Below are 23,564 nucleotides of genomic sequence, written 5' to 3'. Positions count from 1 at the left end.
CAGATTACGAGAAATCTTTGGCAAAAGATGCTAAGAAAAACAGCAAGGATTTCTTTACTTATATAAACTCTAAAAGGAAGGGGATGAATCTGGTTGGTCCACTTGACATCGATGGTTCGACTGTTGATGATCCTGCATAAGCAAATTCGGTTTGTGTTATATAAGATATCGTTCCCCTATTTATAAATCGTGTATGATCGAATTCGTGTAATGTAAACACGTGTTATACGAGGACTGACTGTATTTTATTTTATTAGGAAATCTCTGTGTTAGGTTCTGTGCTAGTGAACTTGTGCTTGTTTGAGAGTATAAAAAATTGACTTTGAAGAGTGCAGTTCTGACCTTTAAAGTTTTTGTAAGGTTATTTTGGTTTTTATTTGATCGTTTATAAATTTTTCCAGTTATGTATTACTAAACTTTGTTCTTAAATACTGTATTCGAATAATTTCTTTGTTGTGAATTAAATTCCAGCTTTAAATTATGCCTAAAGAAAGTAAAAAAGCACTGCTCAAAAGAAATTTTATTTCTCTAGATTCAAAAATACAAATATTGGATCATCTTAAAAAGGGGGGAAGGTATCATATGTTGCAAAAGGTTTAAATTTAAATGAAGCAACAATCTGGACCGTGAAGAAAAATTAACAGAAAATTAGAACTGCTGTTGTTGCAGGATCTTTAATATCTGCAAATATGACATCCCCAAGTGTCAATAATTGAGAAAATAGAAAAAGCACTCAGTATTTGGATTGACAATAGCAGTACAAAACGAATCCCATTAGATGGCAAGGTAATTAAACAAAAGTATTAAAAATTTATAACCATTTAAAAGAAAGTAGAAAATTTTCTGTTAACTCAGAGTTTAATACCAGTAAAGGTTGGTTTGAGCAATTTAAAAACCACTTCTCATTGCATAACATAAGAATAAGTGCATTGGCTGATAATGAAGCTGACAAGAAGTAAGCAGAGGAACTTCAAAAAATTATTTAAGAGCATGGATACATACCACATCACGTTTTCAGTGCCGATGAGACAGGTCTTTGGAGGAAAAAAATGCCAAACAGAATGCTTATATCAAAAATAGAGAAAACTGCACCAGGTTTTAAGGTATCAAAGGATCGTGTAACATTACTTATGTGCAGTAATGCATCAGGAGATTACGTGATAAAACACATGCTGGTTTATAGATCCTCTAATCCTCGTGCAATGAAAGATGTAAATAAAAACGCATTACCAGTATATTGGAAAGCAAGTAAAAAAAGCTTGGGTAAATGCCGATTTATTTAAAGAATGTTTTCTAAATTGTTTTGTTCCAGATGTGGAAAAATCTAAATTTCAAAGTTCTGTTACTATTGGATAACATGCCATGCCATCCAAAATATATAAGACATCTAAATGTTGAAGTAATGGTCCTATCACCTAATACAACTTCTTTAATTCAGTCATTAGATCAGGGCATTATATCTTCGTTTAAAATTCATTACATCAGAAAATTGTTACAATGGATTTTGGAAAAAATTGATTCCCAATCTATTGAAATGATGAAGGCATGGAAACAATTTTCAATTGTGGACTATATCAGAATCATAACTTTATCATTCAAAGAAGTAAAACTGTCAACATTAAATGCATGTTGGAAAATGTATGGCCAGAGTCAGTTCATTCAGGAAATATGGTGGAAAATGGAATCGGTGTGATAGTAGAACTTGATAATTCAATAGCAGGGGAAAGTTTTGATGATATATATGACTACTGAAGACATTCAAGAATTACAGCCGCTCCTCGATTTATGTAAGGGTTGCGTTCCACGGAACTCTACGTAAGTCTGAATTTTACATAAGTCGGAATTTCCCTAAATGTTTATATAGCTCTTGCAAATTTGATTGAATTTGATTGAAGCAAAAAAGAAATGTTCAACGAACATAAAAATTACAAAAAGAGAGAGGAGAGGCATAACGTCAGGAAGTTTTACCTTTCGAGCATCGTTGCCAGAATTAACTCTCCAGCTGATAAGCATGCCACTGTGGAAGTTGAGGGCTGTGGAGTTTTAGAAGGGGGTTTTTTCCCAACACATCATAAAATTTCTCTACAGCTGCAGAATTGGCACTGGCTACTTCACCACATACTTTAATGTTTTGGAAACCAGTGCTATGCTTGAACATATTAAACCACCCGTTGCTTTCCACGAACTTGGCTTGCGGTTCGCCATACTTATCCTTAATATCTTCATAAATACTTCTTCAGTGGCACTGGCTTCTGAATCTGATTTTGCTTCCATATCATTAATAGCTCTTCCATCTTCGATATAGCACCTGAATGCTGTTTTGTGATCACTGTTGATCTTAAATGCATTGATATTTTATACGTGCACTGTCCCCCCTTAAAATAGTATTCACTGTTGAAGCAGCGAGACTTCATTCCGTTCAATAGATGGCAAACTTTATCCTGCTTCGTAATTCTTAATTAATCATCTTCATTTCTAAATCAAATTTGTTTTGTTTCCTAGCACTGCCAGAACTTGCACTTTGCGTTGGTCCCTTTCCTTTCACTATTGTAATAAGTAAATAGGAATGAAGAGAAGATTCTGAAAATTTATTTGTTTTTTTATGTGATTGAAGATTTGAAGCCTGAGGCTTTTGCTGCACCAGCCAAAAAAAAAATTCCTGAGTTACCCAGAGAGAGAGTCAGAAGTAGAAGGGAATCGCCAAGGTAGAGAAGAATGATCATATCCAGCTTAGGACTCTGGGTGTGCCAAGCCCATACTCACTAGATGTGAGCCCTTGGGTTATCAGTATTATCGCAAATGCAATAAGATCCAGTTTACTAGGGTTTTCCTATTTTGTTTTATGGTGGTGACCTCCAGAAATGTGTGTTAGAAAAATATCACAAAGCATTCAGAATTGATTCTTATAAAAGAACATATGATAACGATGAAAGTGTAGTTCAATTTCCATTATAAAAATGACCTTTTAGAGAGATAAATAGCTTAGTTATATAGTGAAAATTTCAACTTCCGAGGTCTTGGAACGAATTACCAAAAAAAAAAAAAAAAACAATGTGTTATTGGGTTCACATTACAATATTTTCATGATACCTTCATTTATTCCTATGGAATGCAAAATATGTTTCCACGATTTTTTTAAGTTTGTACCGGCTAACAAAAACTTACATAAAGTCGAATTTCTGTAAGTTGAGTATTATGTAAGCCAGGGAGTGGTTATACTGATAGAAAAAGAGCTGGCTAAGCAGATTTGGTGGAAGTGGCATCGGAGGTAAACCAAATCAATTCAGAGGATGATAGCACAAAAGGAATTCTGAAGTTCCAAATTTTACACTAAAAACCGTACGAGATGGCATAAACTTAGCCGAGCAATTAGAATCTTATTTTTTGAATGCAGATCCTTTGATTGAAAGTAGCACAAAGTTCAAAAGGGAGCTTCAAAAATGCTTAGCTCCACACCATGAAATTTGCAAAGATCTATCAAGCAAAAGCAAACAAACCCAGATTACTAATCTAAATTACGAAATCTAGATTGTGCAGAAGAAAGAACATCTACAGAAAGGATAGACAGGATAGGAAGGGAGGAGGGGTTATGCTATTAGTTAAGAAACACACAAAATCCAAGGAAGTGAAGCCAGTCGACATCGCTGGACAGTGCAGTGCAGTGTCGAGTCAGTCTGGTGTGACATAAGCATTGGGAGATCAAAATTGAGAGTAGGAGTGTGCTATAGGTCTAATGACTCTGATGAGTATAATAAGAAACTGTACAGGGAAATAGAGTGGGCCAGTAAATCAGAGAGTCTTATAATGGGGGATTTTAATTTCCCAGATATTGACTGGAATTTGTGGTTTGGTTTGGTTACTCACACACTAGCAAGCCTTTTGTGGATTTATTGGATGATTGTTTTTTTCATCATCATGTTCGGAAGGCAACTAGAGGGAGTAATACTCTTGATTTGATTATCAGTAGTGATTCTTCATGTATTAAGAATCTGCAGATAAATGAACCACTAGGTGGCAGTGATCACAGTGTGCTGAAGTGGGATTTACTCAAAGAGGTAACTACCATCATGGGTAAAGGGAAGGGTTATTGCTTTCGTAAAGGCGACTACGATGGTCTGAGACACTATTTAAATTCTATACAGTGGGAACAACTGATGATGTTACCAACAGAAAATTCAAAATGGGAAGCATTCAAAGAACTTATCTTGGAAGCTACTAGGCTTTACATACCAACTAAGAAATATTGTTCAAAGTTTAGGCCTAAATGGATGTCAGATGAACTAATGAGACATATGGCAGAGAAGAAAAATGCATGGGATACATAAAAATTAACATGTGACACAGAAGCCTATGATAGATATAAGTTGATCTGTAACCAAGTTACAAATTAGGTTAGGCAGGCGAAGGCAGATTACGAGAAATCTTTGGCAAGGGATGCAAAGAAAAACAGCGAAGAGTTCTTTACTTATGTAAACTCTAGAAGGAAGGGGATGAATCAGATTGGTCCACTTGATATCGATGGTTTAACTGTTGATGATCCTGCTCAGGTAGCTAACAAGCTAAATGAATATTTTGCATTGACATTCACACATGAGGAGTTATTCAGCGAGGGGAATGCCAGAGGTGTATTCAACTCTGGCAGTAAGCTAGATAATCTTGTAATAACTGAGAATAAAGTGGAGGAGAAATTGTTGAAGATAAACACAAGAAAAAGACACCTGGAATCTATCCAGTTATATTAAAGGAGGCAGCAAAGGAAGTAAGCAAACCCATAGCCATAATTATGAGAGCTTCCTTGGACTCAGGGAAGGTACCCATAGACTGGAGATGTGCAAAGGTGACCACATTCACAAAGGGTCAAAGGCTGACACAAGTAATTATAGACCTGTGAGTTTAACTTCTGTTCCAGGAAAATTAATGGAGGCACTGGTTAAAGAAGCACTGCAGAGTCATCTAGACTAGACTTCAGTTATAGCTCTGACACAGCATGGTTTTGTTAAGGGGAAGTCTTGCCTGGCCAATTTGATTGGATACTATGATGCAGTCACAAAAGAATTGGATGCAGGGAATAACTTTGGTATTATATGCTTGGATCTTAGAAAGGCTTTTTATACTGTTGCACATGGAAGAGGTGCCTCCGTAGCCAGGTGGGAAGGAGCAGCAGTGCGTAGCACATGTTTCTTGATTAGACCGGGGTTCAAGCCCGTCACCACCAAATACGGAGGATGCGGAAAAGTCAGGGAATGACCACCGCATATCCCTGTGCAATATGGCCTTAGTTGCTAATGCTCCTAAAAACTAAACAACAAACAGCACATGGAAGACTGCTGCACAAATTGGAGCAGTGTGGCATTGGAGGCAAATTGCTGCTATGGATAAAGGGGTGGTTGAGGGGAGAAGACAGAGAGTGGTAATCAATGGACACTGCTCATCGCAGTCACTAATGTTTTCAGTGGAGTCCTTCAGGGTTCAGTGTTGGGTCCATTATTGTTTTCTGTATTTATAAATAATATTGATGATGGTATATCAAGGTTAATGTCTAAGTTTGCAGACAATACGAAGGTTGGGAGGGTTGTTAAGGACACTACCGACGCTATGCTGTTGCAGGATCTGGAAAGGTTGAGCAGATGGGCTGAGAGGTGGCAAATAAAGTTTAACATTGAGAAATGTAAATTACTACATATGGGAAACAGTAACCCCAGAGCAATATATCAACTCTGTGGTACTACACTGACAGTGGTAGAGAATGAAAAGGACCTGGAAGTAATTGTGCAAGCAGATATGAAGTTATCTGAGCAGTGCAGATGGGCTGCAAGAGTAGCTCATGGTGTCTTGTCAATGATATACAGGAATTTTTCTAGCAGGGATAAGGAGGTGATTATTCCCTTGTATAAGGCAATGGTCAGGCCACACCTTGAGTACTGTATATAGGTCTGGAGGCCTCATTTCAAGAAGGATGTAGAGCTGCTTGAACAAGTACAGAGAAGGGCAACAAGATTAGTGAATGGAACAAAGGGTTGCTCTTACGAAGAAAGGCTTAAGTTTTGCAAATTACAGTGTCTGGAGTCTAGGCACTGGCGAGGTGATCTGATAGAGGTGTATAAAGCCTTGAATGGTTTGAGCATGCTCAATGCTGATGGAATTCTTCTTCTTGCTCAGAATAATCACCTGAGAGGGTATAAATTTAAATTGAGGAAAGACAGGTGTAGGATAGATGTGCAGAAATTTGCCTTTAGCCAGCAGGTAGTTGGTTGGTGGAACAGACATCCATCTCTTGTTATGGAAGTTGATAGCCTAAATAAATTTAAGGCTCAGCTGGATAGGTATTTTGAACGAATGGAGGGATGAAGTGGAAAATTTTTCTTTTCTTTTTTTTGGCTTGCTTTCTTGCATCGTATGCCTCTACTAATGCTAATGCTGATGTTCAGAAGGTGAAGATATTCTGCAACAGAGAAAAATGTTCTCATTTGATGTGCTTAGCAGTGATGAAGAGGAGAATATTAAATGAACGCACATTATCTGAGATATATGTATCACAATTTGTAAGATGTTTGTTCAGTTATTACTATTTTTAATAAAAATTAAGTTTCCAATAATTATAAAAATGATGTATTTTTGTTAGCTTTTGGAATTTAGCCCCCTTTTTGTACTGGTTCTTATTCCCTATAACATGGTTTTGCACTACACGTGATTTTATAGGAACCCAATACTGTTTTACAAGGGTTACCTGTAAAGTGAAAATCATTGGTTGAGGTGTACATTGTACAAAATTAGATAGTATGAATCAGAGCTGTAATACTCAATATGTTCTACGTTGATAATAATATTAGTAAAATAATAAGAGGAGTTTACCTCAATATAGTACGTAGAACACTTCCGTATGATACCCTTCAGAAATAAAAACGAAAAAATCGACAACTTACCGGTACATTAGAGTAAAATATAAATAATTAAATGATCAGTTTAACACAATCCAAATCAATTAAAACAATTAAAAATCAAATTAGCGCAATTAAAAGAATCTAACGAAAATATTCAAAACGATTTTCCTTCCTGAAGCTGACAACGCTTTTCGACCGTATGTCGTGATCACAGGAATGAAAATTACCGAATCGGGTTAAACCTGAAACTTAAATAGTGATTATTTGTCTTTGCACATGCGCGTAAAGGTCCACGCATCGGAGATCAAATATGGCCGCCGAACATTAACAGAATTGTTGTGTAATTTAATTTCAACGGTTTCTGCAATTAACAGTTGCGTATAATTATGTTGAACGTTCATATAGCACTGGGATGGTGATCCCAGTGCTATATACTGATTGTAAATTTACCAAATTATTAGATTAGGTACCTGCGAGGTGATCTGATTGTGATGTATAAGGTCTTGAATGGGTTAAGCATGTTGAATGCCAGCCTGTAAGGAGGTAATAAAATAAAGTCAATTAAGATATGAAGGTGTTAGAAAGCTCATAGAAGTTTATAGTAAGTAAGATAGTTTATAGCTATATAGCAGGAGTGGCCTACTTAATTTGTGATGTGATCTACTTTTTTCCTTCAAAATGTGCTGCGATCTACTATTTCAAAAATTACATTGCACAAGGTGCACAAATCGTGGAATGATTGTATATTTAAAATTCGTCGTGATTGACCGAAATTAAAGCTGCGATCAACTCGTTGGCCAACCCTGCTATATAGTATTGATGTAAAAATGCAAAGAAATTTTTAGTATTAACAGGCAGAGGAGGAAAACAAATATTTTTTTTTTTTTTTTTTTAGAAAACTAGTATTAGAATACCAAGTAATGGAAATATTTTACTTTAGAGCTGGAAAAAAAGAAACAGGACTTAAGTAATGGATTATCACAGCAGACATCATCATCAGGGACATCCATCCAGGACACACTGTTTTGTACAGACACCAGTGTTTACTTTTGCTGTCTAAAAAGCAAAAGTAAAAGTCTAGATTTAGAAACTAAGGATGGTGATCCCAGTGCTATATACTGATTGTAAATTTACCAAATTATTAGACTAGGTACCTGCAAGGTGATCTGATTGAGGTGTATAAGGCCTTGAATGAATTGAGCACGCTGAATTGTGATGGGATTCTTCCACTTGTTCAGATTACGAATAAGTGGAACAAGGGGGCATAAATTCAAATTGAGGAAAGACAGTTGTAGAATAGATGAGGAAATTTGCCTTTAGCCAGCGGGTGGTTAATTGCTGGAACAAACTTCCATCTGTCGTTGTGAAAGTTAATAGCTTAAATAAATTCAAGGAGGAACTGGACAAACATTTAGAGGGAATGGTTGTGTGAATTTTTTTTGGCTAATGCTACATAAGCTCATGCACTTGCTTTCTTGCATCACATGCCTCTATTACTATGACACCCTGACCTACTACTTTCACATTTAAATACAATTTATAACTTTTAATTTATATATTATATATTTTTTCCAAGCTGCTTTGCATTAGGTGTATTTTTGATGTCTAAACATCTTCGGTGGCACCTACTAAATTTTGGACATCAGTAAAATCAATTTGTCATGATTTTGCAGTGCAGAAATGACATCATTTCTGTTTCATAACAAAGAAAAACAGAGTCGGGAGAGGAGATTGCATAAAGGATCATGGGAGGTTCTCTTGGATGTGCTCAGAGCTGGCATAAACTAGCTGGTTACGGAAAAATGTTTGATTCAGGGCATACCACTTAGGTGGCTTTGGGCTAACCATTGCCACCCGTGGCAGAAATCTTTTGGTAACTAGAGAAATGGATATCTTGAGGGCAGTGATGATCTTGGAAGCTGACCGGGCTAGCCGGGTGGGTAAAGTGCCTGCCTGGCAACCCAAAGGTCGCGGGTTCGATTCCGCCTTGGGCTTGGATCAAAGTACTGCAAAAACCTTGGGAGGTGCATTATGGCCACAGAAGCCTATGTGCCAATAACTACCAAAAAAAAACAAAAAAAAAACATGATCTTGGATGTGCTCAGAGCTGGTTTATTCCAAGATCATTACATTACATACGCTTCAACCTTACCAGTAAAGTATAAATCATAAATGTTTTTCCGCAACCAGCTGGGCCAGTCAAGAATATTTGAATTGGTTCTTGATTGGGAGATAACACTCCAAATTAGGTGCATGAGTAGAATCTTTTGCTTATTGGCCATTCTCATTAAGTTGCAGAAGTCCTCGTTGGTCATCAAGTTTTCACATTTATTTGCAGTTGTGCTGATTTGGTTGAGCATGGCAAGCTTTAGATTCTCATATATCTTGCTGTTTGGATGATTGTAAAAGTTTCGAAAGCGGTCTTCTTCTTGCAGTCGCGTTACAAGGCTATGCAGGTCATTACCGCATGCTTCGTCACGGTCACCATCATCATTGTCTTGACACATCGTCTTACATATTTCATTTTGCGAATGTCCAAGTCCGATTCATACAATTTATGATCTCGTATGAGCTCTTCATTGTCGTCGTAGATCTTGATATATTTCATCTCTGACAGTATCTCTGTTTCCTCATTGCGGAATGGAATGTGCAGCATTACCATCTCGTACTTGTGCTCTTTGAGATCCTGAGCCAAGCCATAGTTTCGATAACATATTATGCGTGGATACTGTTGTTTCTTGCAGATCTCATTAGCACTGCATGTGTAATTTGCGACAAAGCATGACAGGGTAACATGGTCCAACACGATAATAACATGATAGTATGATTGTAACAATACAAATACTTGTATTGTTGCAATGGTACTATTCAACAGATGGCTACAATCAATTGGGTAATTAGGCTATTGACCTAACCTCTTCAAATGTTGATTCAGTAGAATAAGCAGTGGGCGTATCCTATCTATCACTAACATTGATTTGGTAGAGTAAGTAGCAGGTATGAGCATAAATTACATTGTTCATGATTTTGGTTCTGGCTGTTTGAAATTTAGTAGCTGTCGTCAAAGGCGCCTTCGTAGCCAGGTGGGAAGGAGCAGCAGTGCGTAGCACACGCTTCTTGATTAAACCGGGGTTCGAGCCTCACCACCAAATACGGAAGATGCGGAAAGGTCAGAGAATGACCACCGCATATCCCGAAGCAATATGGCTTTAGTTGCTAATGCTCCTAAAAACTAAACAACAGCTGTCGTCAAAAGATGTTTGACGTCTAAGTCCTGTTTACTCATAAAACATCTTTCGTGCGTACAGGGTACACACGATTTTTTATATCCTATTTTCACATGCATGACATGTACAACAATGATCTATAGACATGATCTGCAACCTCAAATTTGATCTCATTAATACAATTTTTATTTACTATCATATTAATTATATATAAATATTTATATATACAAGTGACCCCCCACTTAACACTGATAATTCGTTCCGGGAAAACAGAGTGCTATGTGAATCCGCACTAAGCGAGCACCGCTTTACCATAAGGTAACATATGTATTTGTGAGTTGCGGTTGGTGCCATAGGATATTTCCTAATCAATAATAAACGGTAGTGAAAAGATGCAGAAATGTCGGTCAAAATATTTAATATGCAAATATTTGTACATATAAAATATTCTGCATTACATACACATATAATTATGTGATAACTACTTACGTATCAAAATTAAACTTAAAATTCCAATTAAAATCATGATTTTAATTGATCTAAATTGATTTTAATTGATTTAATTTAAATGATGAATTTAATCATGAAAAATGTGTCGATTTTGGGTTGGCTCTCTTCGAAATAAATTAAAAGGGGTATTAATTTTTAATCCCCCGCAGCGTTACCACCCAACAATAAAGTCACCCGATCCTTCGCCGCTTTGAAACCTGGCATGTTTTTTTTCTTCTTTCAATATAAAACTTCTTTTAGACATTCTTTCCACAAAAGTTCTGCTTCAAACTTGTTGAGAAGTATAACTCACAATACCTCTCTTCAATAATTTTAACAAGTTCTTTTTTGAAAGTTTCGGTTCCTTGATCTGCACTTGCGACTTCTCCCTAGATTTTAAATCTATCCAACCAGCCCTTGCCAGTTTTAAATGGTTCCACATTTTTTTTTTTTTTTCTAGATGAGTTTTCTTCAGATCATCATATTGACTAATCTCTCTCTCTCTCTCTCTTTTTTTTTTTTTTTGTAATATTTAACTTAACTGAATTCTGCATTGGATATTATCTTCAATAAAATGAGTTAGTCTTTCCATTTCAATCCTAATAGCTGGCCTAGCCCTAGTTGTTTGCAGTGGAACAGCTATCTTTCCTGCTGCTAAAATTAATTCTTTATTTTTTTATAATTGTTCTTACAGTTAAACTGCAAGTCCTAAATTATGGCACACATCCATTTGTTGTTGTTCGAAATCGATTCGCTTCAAAATGTCTAATTAAATTTTCAAATTCAGTCTTTTTCTTACATTTATAGTCTTCATACTGCGTCCAGACGTTGCTTTTTCATTCTTATCGGCCATTATTAACTCTTCAAAAATGTAACTGCGTTGGTTGCATTAATTATGATACAATGTTTGAGTAAACTGTTCGTTACGCACGATGCCTAATACTGTACTGAGTGATGACTAGACTTCAGATAAATGCATATAACGCAAATATTACAAGCAGTATACCTGATCATTTTTTACAATGTTGATCTCGGAACTACATAACAAGTGACTGTACTGCAATTAAATTAGTGTGCGAGAAAATTTCACTGAGCGTGGGAAACGTTTTAATGCTGTTTTCTATTCATTTTCAAGCTATCGACTCCATCAAATGAAACGATTTCGTTAAATATGCAAATATGCAATCTGTAAAAGAGCGTTATAGTGATCTGTGACAGCGTTATAGTCAGATACAGGTTATAATATAAGAACAGCGTTATAACGAATCAGCGTAAAGCGAACTACGTTATAATGGGGGCCTGCTGTGTATATATATATATATATCAGAATATGAAAATAAATGATTTTTTAGTAAATAATGTAATTTACTGCTAACACCACTGCTGTATTTAATTCTCTAGTTTCCTTACATTCTACCTTTGATGTATGTCCTTTCCATGGTAGCAAAGAAAGATGGTTGGATGGGAGTATCTCATTTTTTAGATCTTCAAGAACCACAAGATGTAAGATAATATTTCTTCATTGATTTTTATTATTTTATAGATGTGAAGTGATTTTTTTTTTTTTTTTTTTTTGAATGTCATATTTGTTTTAGAACTGGAATGAAATTGTGTTGCAACACATATGGTACATATTTAAATTTCAACATGCACCTATGTTTGATTTTCTAGGAATTAAAAGAGGAAATCAAACGGCAATGTTAAATTAAATGGAAAGGATTTAAAAAAAAAAAAAACGACACTAGTTTCATAAGATGGCTTGCAGTTTTCTAAGTCATTGTAGAATATTTTGGAAAGCAAGCACATTTTCTTTATTGTTAGCTAAAAAATCAGAATGATAATCTCATTTGCATGAAGAAATTAATTTTAGATTAGTTAAAGATTAATAGCTTGCATGTAATTTTCAAATATTACATATTTTATCAGTATTAATGCTTCTTTATTTGTTAATAAGTATTACTAATATTTAAAGAAATAATAAACTTAGAAATTAGAGAGAGAGAGAGAGAGAGAGAGAGAGAGAGAGAGAGAGAGAGAGAGAGAGAGAGATTGTTATTATTTGTTTTTTTTAGGAGCATTAGCAACTAAGGCCATATTTCTACAGGGATATGTGGTGGTCATTCCCTGACCTTTCCACATCCTCCGTATTTGGTGGTCACGGGCTCGAACCACAGTCTAATCAAGAAGCGTGAGCTATGCACTGCTGCTCCTGCCCACCTTGCTACAGAGGCGCCGAGAGAGAGAGAGATTTCAGTAGAAAGCAAGCAACAGTGCATAAATGATGTGATAGATTATATGACAGGCTAATAATAAATTTACAGACTGGTGTTTGATAAGTGAAAATGCTAATATTACTTGTAAGTATTAGTATTTATTCTTGGTGTGGGGATAATCCCTCTGAGAATTACCTTGATTCTGGCATGCTCTAATTCCAGTTCCTCAGGGACCGGATGCCCAGAATCTTCAGAGGGAAGTCTGTCTACTCTTCCAGATTTCACAGCTATGGGGTGATTAGATTGAAAGTTATGGATATGCCTTTGAGTCAGCAGGTTTCCCGTGTACTGTAATATTAATGTTGCAAATAATATTAATATTGATATATAGTTCCATCAATACTATGGAATTGTTTATTTCAAGTTCCAAGGTGAAGAAATTGTCTTGAAAGTTCAGGAAGTCATGGAAATCTTTCATTGCCTTTTCATCACGAATCTAGATCATGAAAATGTCATCTGTATATTTGGCCCAAAGCTCAGGAGACAGGAAAATAGCCTGAGTCTTGTATTTCAGGTTAGTACGATGCTTCTGCTAGAAGGTATAACAGTGATATTGATACCCTTATTTTTGATACCCTTATTTTTGGAAGCAGAGTTGGTCTTTGGAACTGGAAGTAAGCTACCTCTTAAATTTATTAAGTTCATTATATCATCTGTAGATAGATAATTAGGGCAGAATTCTATAGATTATACAAACTATTCCCAGTGTTTGACCATCATGTGAACTACCATACCATTATGACCAATGTAGTGAATGCACCAGAAGCTACCAAAAATCAACCAGCCTCAAATAATTTCTATTATTTAGTTGTTGAGATGATTGCTGTTGTGATGCAATATCTAGGATGATTCTATACTTCAGCACTATTACAATAATCTTGGCTGTCTCAGCTATTCTTACTGCCTGCCATTCAAAGCAAGTTAATGATGAATTTAGCCAAACGAAGATGTTTTGAATGGATTTAATCCATCACGTTTTCTCTTATTCCTGTGTGTGTGTATCAGATTGTCATGTTTCCCTGAAGGAGGAAAATCTCTGTCCAAGTTGTCAGAGATATGCACGCCATATGATGACAAAGCACAGTGACAAGCTATGGCAAAACATGAGGTTACAGATCCAACCGCAAATAAGGACCACTGCTATTCAAGTCCTCTGCATTGGCGGTTCAATCTGGGGATCGGGTGGTGGAGTGAACTTTCGATCGATTCTCCTTTGCGGCGATTTATCTAGCGATTGAAATGCAGCGATTCCTGACCATTATTGGCCTTGTGGTCCTCTGTTGAGATGGGGCGTAATGGTCAGTCTATTTTTGGTTATTTTTGTTTTATTTTATTGTAGTTGATTTATGTCTGTGTTGGTGATATTTCACATAAATTTGGACTTGGTGCACGTCAGAGGGGGCGCCATTAAATTTCTGTTTAATTGGCATTCAAAATTTAATTGATTATTATTTTATCTTTGCATTTAGATTTTCTAAATTATCTTGGAGAGTTTCTGCTGCAATATTTTTACTCTTGTTACCCTTCTCTTCCCTCCCTGTTGGTTTGATTGTTATGTTTAATTTTGACTATTTTTGCTCCTCTGTCTTGCCATGGTGCTGGCATTATTTTTATATTTTTTAAATCATCATTCTAATTTATTTTTGCACACATGTGCGCATGCACACACACACACTTTTTAAATTTTTTTTATAAAAACCCCAAACACGAAATGCATTAGAACCTATAGTAGTGTGTGTGTGTGGTTAAAGGTTGAAAGAAGATACTTCTTTTTCAGGAAATATATGTGAAGGCACGTTGGTTGAGAAAACCAAAGTTAAAGGAATAAACGAGGAAAAAAATAAGTTATTTCCATGAGTTTGAAGCAATAAAAGGATGCTGGCTGGTTGCGACCAAGTTCAGACTGGTTTGGAAGAGACAGGAGGAACTATAGAAGCTATTCATGACAACAGTGCCCATTGTAATATCTATATAAAAGGCATGCAGTAGAAACATAATGTCTATGTGACAGAGAGCAGAGAGACTTTGTAAGCTATAGTTCATTAATTAACCTGACCACCCTCTTTTGATTGGAGTCTAGAAGACTGAGACAGGTTATTGGGTACAGCTCCCATATGTGGGAACAATATTTCATGGTAGTGCAGATTTGAGATTTATGCAGAGTGAATAGTTGTTTAGAAGAAAAGTGAAAGAGAGCAAAGAGCAAAAGAGAAAATACAGTTTTCTAGATGCAGAGAAAGCAATATTTGTGATGTGCTTATGGCAAGGATGGTTAGAAGTCAGGATAATCCTTTTTGAGAGAGAAAACAGGAACTGAGTTTTAGAAGAATTGAAGATAACTAAGTTATCTTTGTCCCATTGGAGAATTACCTGGAGATCAGCATTTGACAAATTTGATAGTGGATTTTCAAGAAATTGAAGCTGTTTGTGCAGGCAGGGTTTCTCACAGTGGAAGGTGGAATGCTATGTGCTATCATCAGCAAAACTGTGGCTAGGATTTCCAGCCAATGAAAGAAGGTCATTAATATTAAAAGAGGAAAAAAGTGGGTTAATGAACTGAACATCAGCATTAGTAGAGAAGTTAGAGAAGACAAAGAGAGCTATCTACAATCATTTGCAGTGAGTGATCAGAGAGGAAACTGGATACCCAATACAAAAATTAATTGGCAAACCATAAGATGGAAGCTTATTTAGAAAACCTTTATGCCAAACATGATCCAAAGCCTTTGAAAAAGACCTGGTAATTGTGCAGTCGGATATGAAGTTCTCTGAGCAATGCAGACAGGATGCCAGGACAGCTCATGTTTTGTCAATGATATACAGGAATTTTGCTAGCAGGGATAAGGAGGTGATTATCCCATTGTATACGGCAGTGGTGTCAGGACACATCTTGTACTACATAGAGGACTGGAGGCTTAATTTTAGGAAGAAGGGTTGTTCTTTCCAAGAAAGGCTTCAGTCCTGCAAATTGCAGCATCTGGAGACTAGGCACTTGTAAGGTGATCTGATTGAGGTATTTAAGATAACTTAAATAAATTCAAGGAAAAATTGGACAACCTATTAGAGGGAATGAATAGCTAAAATGGGAAGTATCTTTTTTTTGGCTAATGCTGTATAAGCTTGCTTTCTTGCATCATTTGCGAATATTAATACTAATGCTAAATGTCAAGTGCAACTACTTTAGTTTCACCAGAATTTTCCATTGAATTTGTCCATAGATGAATAACAAAAGCCAGTATATCACTAGTGGATTGACACAATGGAATCCATACTGGCAGTCATTGATCAGATGGAAGGTTTCTAAATAGCTTAGGAGTTGTTAGTTAATGGATTTCTCCACTTCTTTAGAAACAATAGAAGTTAAGTACAGGACGATAATTGGATGGGTGGGATTTATTACCTTTTATAGGAACTGGCTGGATATGAGCAAATTTCCAAACAGAAGGAAAAACTCCAGTGGAATAAGAAAGTGTAAAAAGGCAACACAGAACATTAGGACAGATTTTGAGAACAAATGGAGAAATACCATCATTCCTGATAGTATTTATTCATTTAGTCTTTTTGTGGATGGAATGGAATATACTGGGAAGGTAGGAGGTGGTTTATCAAGATTATCAATATAAGCATTAGAAGAAAAGTAGGATGCCAGCAGTTTGGCTTTATCTTTAGCTGAGGTGGCAATAAAACCATTGGGTTTTAATAGAAGGTGGGAATAGAGATGGACAAAAGTTGCAGCCAATAGTTTTGACAAGAGACCAGAATGCTTGACTACCATTTGAATAAGAAGCAAGTTTTCTACTCTTATCCTGTTCAAATTCTAGTTTGGAATAATTAATAACTACTTTACAATTGTTGTTAGCTCTAATGTAGGCAGAAAATTAAACCTGGAGATTTTGATGCAAGCCAGTTGCAATATGCAACATTCTTATCTTGAATGTCCTTAGCACATTTGTTGGAAAGCCAAAGGTTAGATAAAGGATGAGATTTTTAGGTGGTGTGTGTGGTATAAAGGATTTCATCTTTACAGGAATAATTTCACTGACATGATCTGAGTACACATTGACATCAGATGATAAAAAAGTAATCCAACCAAGGAAAATAAGAATAAAATTCTCACAGATCATCCTATTTTGTATTATTGTAATGCTAAACAAGATGAGGTTGAGAATTGCCATGAGAGAAAAGCTCCATCGGAGAATATACCATCACCAAGATATGATCTATGATGCCTATTCACCTCTCAAATGTACTTGGAAGGGTTGTTTGTGAGAAAAAGATCAAGAGTGTTGGCTGAGTGTTTAAGATTGTCTGGTATTCTGGTAGGTGAATGAACAGTCTATACGAAGTCATTTGTAATTACAAAGTCTCAGCATCTCAACCAGCTGGGTCCGCATGCCTAGAAAACAGAAGCCAGCTGGAGTTGTGAACATTAAAATTATCAAGGAAACACTTAACTTATCAGAGTGGATATATGCACAAGTACCATCTTTGAAGTGAAAGGAATCATACAGTGAATAATTAGGACAACTAAGATAAGACTGGTTCAATCAACTGATAATTGGGATTCTGTTAGAAAATGGATGTGAGGCTTGGCAGACTGTAATTGGAAATAGACAACATTGAGATGGGAACTAAGACCACGTATATTTGTGATATGAATGAAGAAGAATTTGGGAAGTTTAGATCTTTTTGCAGATAAATTTGTTGTATTATTTTGGCTATTCATGATGTATTCAGTAGTAAAAACAGGTGGAGTGGGCATGCATGAAGTTGTAATTTGGGATACACATGGCAAGAATATAGCCAGCTCCTTGACATAAGATGGGTTCAACAATGTCCCCCCCCCACATACACTATCTGGCAGAGTAGAAGAAGCAAGATTATGCACTAGCTGATCTGGTAGCTTCCTGTAGAGTTTCCAATAAGTTCGGCCAGCCTGTGAACACCATTTTAGAGCTCTACCCTCAAAATGTAAGGAATATTGGATGTTGCCATGATACCCATCTTAACATCAAAAGATCAATCATACTGCATGATGGAAGAGATGGGGGGGGGGTTTGCCAGACTTTGCTCTGGAGGCTAAACATAGGTTTCACCACTTGAAGACTCCAATAAGCAGTGTTGATATTTCACAGATTGATGAGTCGTCTATCCACCCTCGGGTATTGCCTAACATAGAGGGGTGTCATTTCTCTGTGTTGTGTGGATGCCACACCCCAACTGCTTTTTATTTTCATAATGACTGCAAATACTACACCAACCGTTATAAACTTTTATTGAAATAAAATAAAATAGATTAAAATTGTTAATAATAATAATAAGCTAAAATAAGTAAAATGAATAGTATAATTAAGCCGGATAAAACTGATAAAATAAGATTCACTGTCTGTACAATAAAATAAAACATAGACAATGAAATAAAATTATGTAGATCACGGTATAAAAGTGATAAAACACTGAAACTTTCAGAGGCGTCTACCTCCTTTATCAACAGTAAAGCTTAACATACGGTACATCCTTAAATATCAGCAGGCTCATGGTTCTCAACATGTGTTTCCATAGGAGCATGTGCAGTACTCTCCATATGTGCACTGGAATCAGAAATGGCTCAGGAGTGTGACAGGAGTGTGATGGGATGAACAGTGTGACTGTTCATCCCATCCAAGAACCACAGCTTCAAAGAGGAGATGAATGCTGACTCCCCTGTCTCTTTTAATAGTGTTAAGCTCAGAGGAGCAAATTTGTAAGCTCTCAAGCCACTTGTGTTCCCAAAATCTGTGTGATTGGTCAATGATAACAGCTTTGTCTGGAGAGATTTGATGGTTTTTTTGGGAGGAGAACCATCAAATCTCTCCCGAAAAAGCTGTTATCGTGGGTTACTGATAGTCCCACTATTGTGAAGGTACAAGCAGAGGATTTGGTTTTTGCAGAATAACTGGAATTTGCTGAAATTTGGTCCACTTGACTCAAGTGTCACTTGAATATTAACTTCATCAGAGTAGTCTTAGACTCCCAGTTAGCAAGCCCTGCTTGTCATACCTGAGAGAATATCTGTGACAGCCTAAAGGATCAAATATGTGGAGATTTATTTGCACAGGATAGGAACACTGTTATAGCAAACAGTTGTGATCTATCAAATGACAGCATTGTGAGTGATTGTACAAATAAGTTTTGAAACAATCGAACCTCTTTCAGAAACATGTATCATGATTAAAAAACTGTCTCCTTTCATCAGTGATAAAAGGGGACATGCAATTTTTTCATGTAGTCTCTGGGTTGAGACTACATGGAAAAAATAAGTGTGTTATAAAAAGAGGGCCATTTTAAACAGTGCTTATTATTAAGGCAACAGTAAAGCATAGATGTAATGCAACTATCTGTAAGCTGAACAACCCAGAACTGAAATGTAGAACAATTGTTTCAGGTCCTCTGAGTAGAAATGGCCCTTTCTCTAGGCAGAAGTTACTGAGGAGGGCAGCTATTTACCAAATGTAAAATATTGGCAAGTTTTAGCATTAACCCAAATGATGTTCAGTTTTTTGTTTTGTGGTGTTCTGGTTGTCACAGGCCTAGTTGATCTCCAAGTGGAATTTGGGAAGGGGCAGCTGTGAAAACTATGGATGCATAGCTGTGGTGTTGAATGGTGTCCTGCAATGATTAAGCTTTTAATTATGGATTCTCCTTTTGAATATATACAGGGTGATTCACTACCAGTGCAACAAACTTGCAGGAGGTGTAGGGGGCACAAAGATGAATCGGAATCACATAGCATTGCAGGGTCCGAAATGCCTTCGTCATGCGGTAGAGGACGTTGAACAGGAGGTCACGTGAACAGCGATCCTGCTGGAAGTCAGCATTTGCGAACCGGTTCCCAAGGCAGTAGGACGGACGAGTATTCAAACATTGAACTGGCCGACATGCACCTCGCGTATGGAGCTGTGTACTGTAAAGGGCACGCCGCTCTGGGCTTGTACCAGGAACGTTTCCTGCACAGGCGGGCTCCTCATCATATGATTTTCACACGTGTGCACAGAAGGTTACGTGAGACTGGTTGTTTCACGAGAGGTACCATGAATTGAGAGCGAACGACGAGGACGCCAGACAATGAGGAGAATGTCCTACGTCTTGCAGAAAGCAATCCGAGTATGAGTACTCGAGCGATAGGCCAACGATTGGGTATTTCCCAATCCACTGTATGGAGACTACTGTCAACAAACCAAATGAGTTCATACCATCTGCAATGCATCCAATCATTGGAGCCTGTGGATTATCCACTCCGGAAGACTTTTGCTACTTGGTTTCTTCAACAGAGTTCGGCAGACAGCGCATTTGCTGCGTCCATATTGTTCTCGGATGAGGCAAGTTTCACAAGAGAGGGAACCTTCAATCAACATAACGCCCATTTGTGGGCTTTGGAGAACCCCCATGGTACGCGAACACGTGCAACTCGATGCCGTTTCTCTGTCAATGTTTGGGCTGGCATTGTTGGAGACCATCTCATTGGATGGTAGGGCATGTTTGATCTTTCTACAGCAAGTCCTGCCCGAACTTATTGAAGAAGCACTTGTTCCTCAGTCGTTGGGCCGATCAATGTGGTTCCAGCATGATGGGGCTCCCCCACATTACACCAATGACGTCCGCCAACACCTAAACATTACATTTGGACAGCATTGGATAGGTCGTGGTGGTCAGGTTCATTGGCCTGCTAGATTGCTGGACCTATCATGCCTGGACTTCTTCTGCTGGGGTCAAATGAAGACATTGGTGTATGAGACCCCCGTTGATTCAGTTGAAGACCTCGTCGCTCGCATCTCTGTAGCTGCCGGGGAGATTCGAGACATGCTAGTAATCTTCCAGAACGTTAGGGATTCCATGTGGCGGTGCTGTGAAGCCTGTGTGACTGCTTCTGGTCGAACTTTCAAACACCTTCTGTAGCATGGCTTTTTGCCGCTGTAAAACTTGTCATTAAAATGATTTCTGTTACACTAACGAGTTGCTGTTTCTGTTCTTTTTCTTTGCTTCTTTGTTCACGCGACCTCCCGCATGACAAAGGCATTTCGGACCCTGCAATGCTATGTGATTCCGATTCGTCTTTGTGCCCCCTACACCTCCTGCAAGTTTGTCGCACTGGTAGTGAATCACCCTGTTCTTTTGTTCATTTTGTTCATTTTGTTCTTTTGTTCATTTTGTTGAGCAGTGTGAGCACTTGGATGTAAAAAGATTCTCATACAGTCTTGGTTCTTGTTAATTGTGGCAACCATTTGAGTAGTTCTAGGTATGCTCTTTCCTCCAGATATATGTGGCTGAGTTTGGAGCAAGTGAAGTTTCCTTTCTCACTTTGGTTCTGGGTTTCAGGAAGGTATGTCATGCTTTGTCTGATATAGACTGAGCAGGAGGCATCTTTTCATAATCCTCATTAGAAAGTTAGTATACTACCCCATTATAATTTGAGTAATGCTGGGGTGGAATCTCAGATGCTATTGACCAAGTGTGAAACATTGGCAAGTGTCAGCTTCAACACCAATGATGTTCTGTTTTTGTTTTGTGGTGTTCTGGTTGTCACAGCCCTTAATCTCCTAAGTTGAGTTTGGCGAAGGAACAGGGGATGGGATTGTAGATTTAACGAAGTAAACCTAGTTTTATTCTGCTACCAACTGGCAATTCTTAATGATCTTGTTGAACAAATTATCACTTTTTGATCACAGGAAGTTTAATGAATACTGTATAACAAAAAAAAAAAAAAAAAAATTCTTGAATAATTAAAAAACAGTTTAGTGAAGCAATAGTGAAAGTATTGATATTTTGCTACATATTACATATGATAGCATGTTTTCTGGGTCCAATTGCCAGTTTAATTTAATGCTCAATAGTATATCATTTCAATGTGTCTTGAATTGTATCTCACTTCTACTTATATATATATATATACAGTGCACTCCCGCTAATCCGAACCCTGGTAATCCGAACGTCCGCCTAATCCGAACACGTTTCGGTCAGCGGAGAGGAAATTTTTTAGTTCGCAAAATATATGTTAAATACGTTAAATTTAAATGGTATTAATGGTACAAAGACATTTAGAATTCCACAAAAAAATTGTATTTTATTGTAGTACTGTACTAATACAAAATTAATAAATCAGTGTTTGACATGGCCTATTAAAACTACAGATCAATACTTATACACCAAAACAGGAACAAAAGCCATTTTTCAGAAGTAACAAACTCTGTTAATTTCTTTTGACATAACGATGAAAATCGATTAGAAGATGCTATGTTTTGCCACCGGTTACACTCTCCCACAGCTCAGCAACCCAATATACAACATCTTTTAAGTTCACTTGTTTCATTTTCTCATGTAAAGAAAGTGAATTGGTTCAAGGACCTAAGATATTTCTTTCTGTATGCAAGCTCGATAGACTGTAACACCCCCTGGTCCATGGGCTGTAATAACGGTGTTACATTAGGCGGTAAGAAAGCTGCCTTTATATCCCCTGATGTAAACTCGGAAACGTCTGGGTGGGATGGCGCATTGTCTATGAGGAGAATGGCGCGAGGTGGCAAATCATTTTCATTGCTGAAACGTTTCACTGCTGAGACAAATTGATTATGAAACCACTCAATGAAAAGCTGTCCGTTCATCCAAGCTTTTTTTTGACTTTTGTAATGAACTGGAAGATTGTTAATGTTCGTATTTTTAAAAGCGCTCTCGGTTTCGCTGATTTAATGATCATCATCAAAGGTAGCTTGTGATTTCCTGAAGCATTACTTCAAGCTATCAACGTCACTCACTCCTTATTCATTTTAAAATCTGGGGTACATTATTCGGCTAATCCAAAATTCTGCTAATCTGAACAGAACTCGGTCCCAATTAGTTCGGACTAGCGGGAGTCCAGTGTATATATATATATATATATCTTTTTTAACTTAGCAAATATGACTTAGTATTTAGAGCCATTATGAACCACTAAATAGTTTAACAGGTGCTTTTAATAATTATCTGTTTCTTGATAGGGTATTGCTGTTCATGGAATTAAGAAATGGCCAGGTACAGGACTTACATTCCACGGATGGATATATCTTGACAAAATAGAAAAAAAGGACAGTTTTAAAAAATCTGGCCAGAAAAGAAGGCAGCTATATACGTGAGCTACTAACTGTTATTTATATTAGCTACTGCTAAATTGTTTTCGGTGGTGTGTGCATTGATTTTTGAGTCAAGTGATCTAGTGATGGTAAAATTTTTTTTAACCTAATTATATACAATTTGATGTTCTGTATATACGTATGCGTGCATCATTTTCTCAACAGCAATGGCAAATGATTGGGGGGGGTGACTTTTGAACAAGAAGAAGCCTTACTGTGTCAAGTGTTAAACTTTCAACAACAGCAGTACACTGGATTTGCACTTTTGGCTCCATGCCCCTTTGAATTTCGCCTGCATTTCCAGATATAACTGAAATACTCCCATGTAACTCTTTGCTTGATGCAATGTCACAGTGGCAACCTCAAATTAAAGGATAGGATGATTACAAATTTATGAGACCATAATGAAGACATTAATTTGCAACTTATTCTCCACCAACAGCAGTCTTATGGAAGGCCAAAAATCCCTTTCTGAAAACTTTAAGCCTTCACCTTAAATCTTCCGCTTGAAATTTCCTGCACATCACAAACCAGCAATTCTGAACAGTATTA

General features: G+C 37.0%; 1 protein-coding gene across 2 annotated transcripts in view; it reads left to right on the top strand.

The window, feature by feature from the left end:
• Positions 1-23,564, top strand: part of LOC150075774 (neurobeachin-like protein 1) — a 693,585-nt gene that overhangs the window by 167,196 nt on the left and 502,825 nt on the right. For both annotated transcript variants that reach the window (XM_090387670.1, XM_090387669.1), the window contains exons 15-16: positions 11,999-12,100; positions 22,881-23,011. In XM_090387670.1, the coding sequence (XP_090243796.1) occupies positions 11,999-12,100; positions 22,881-23,011 (233 nt within the window). The remainder of the gene's footprint in view (positions 1-11,998; positions 12,101-22,880; positions 23,012-23,564) is intronic.

The sequence above is a fragment of the Mastigoproctus giganteus genome, chromosome 13, assembly GCF_048544385.1.
Source record: "Mastigoproctus giganteus isolate SK-2022 chromosome 13, ASM4854438v1, whole genome shotgun sequence".
In the NCBI taxonomy this organism is placed as follows: domain Eukaryota; kingdom Metazoa; phylum Arthropoda; class Arachnida; order Uropygi; family Thelyphonidae; genus Mastigoproctus; species Mastigoproctus giganteus.
Note: the sequence above shows the minus strand (reverse complement) of the source record. Positions and strands in the feature narration are given on the sequence as shown.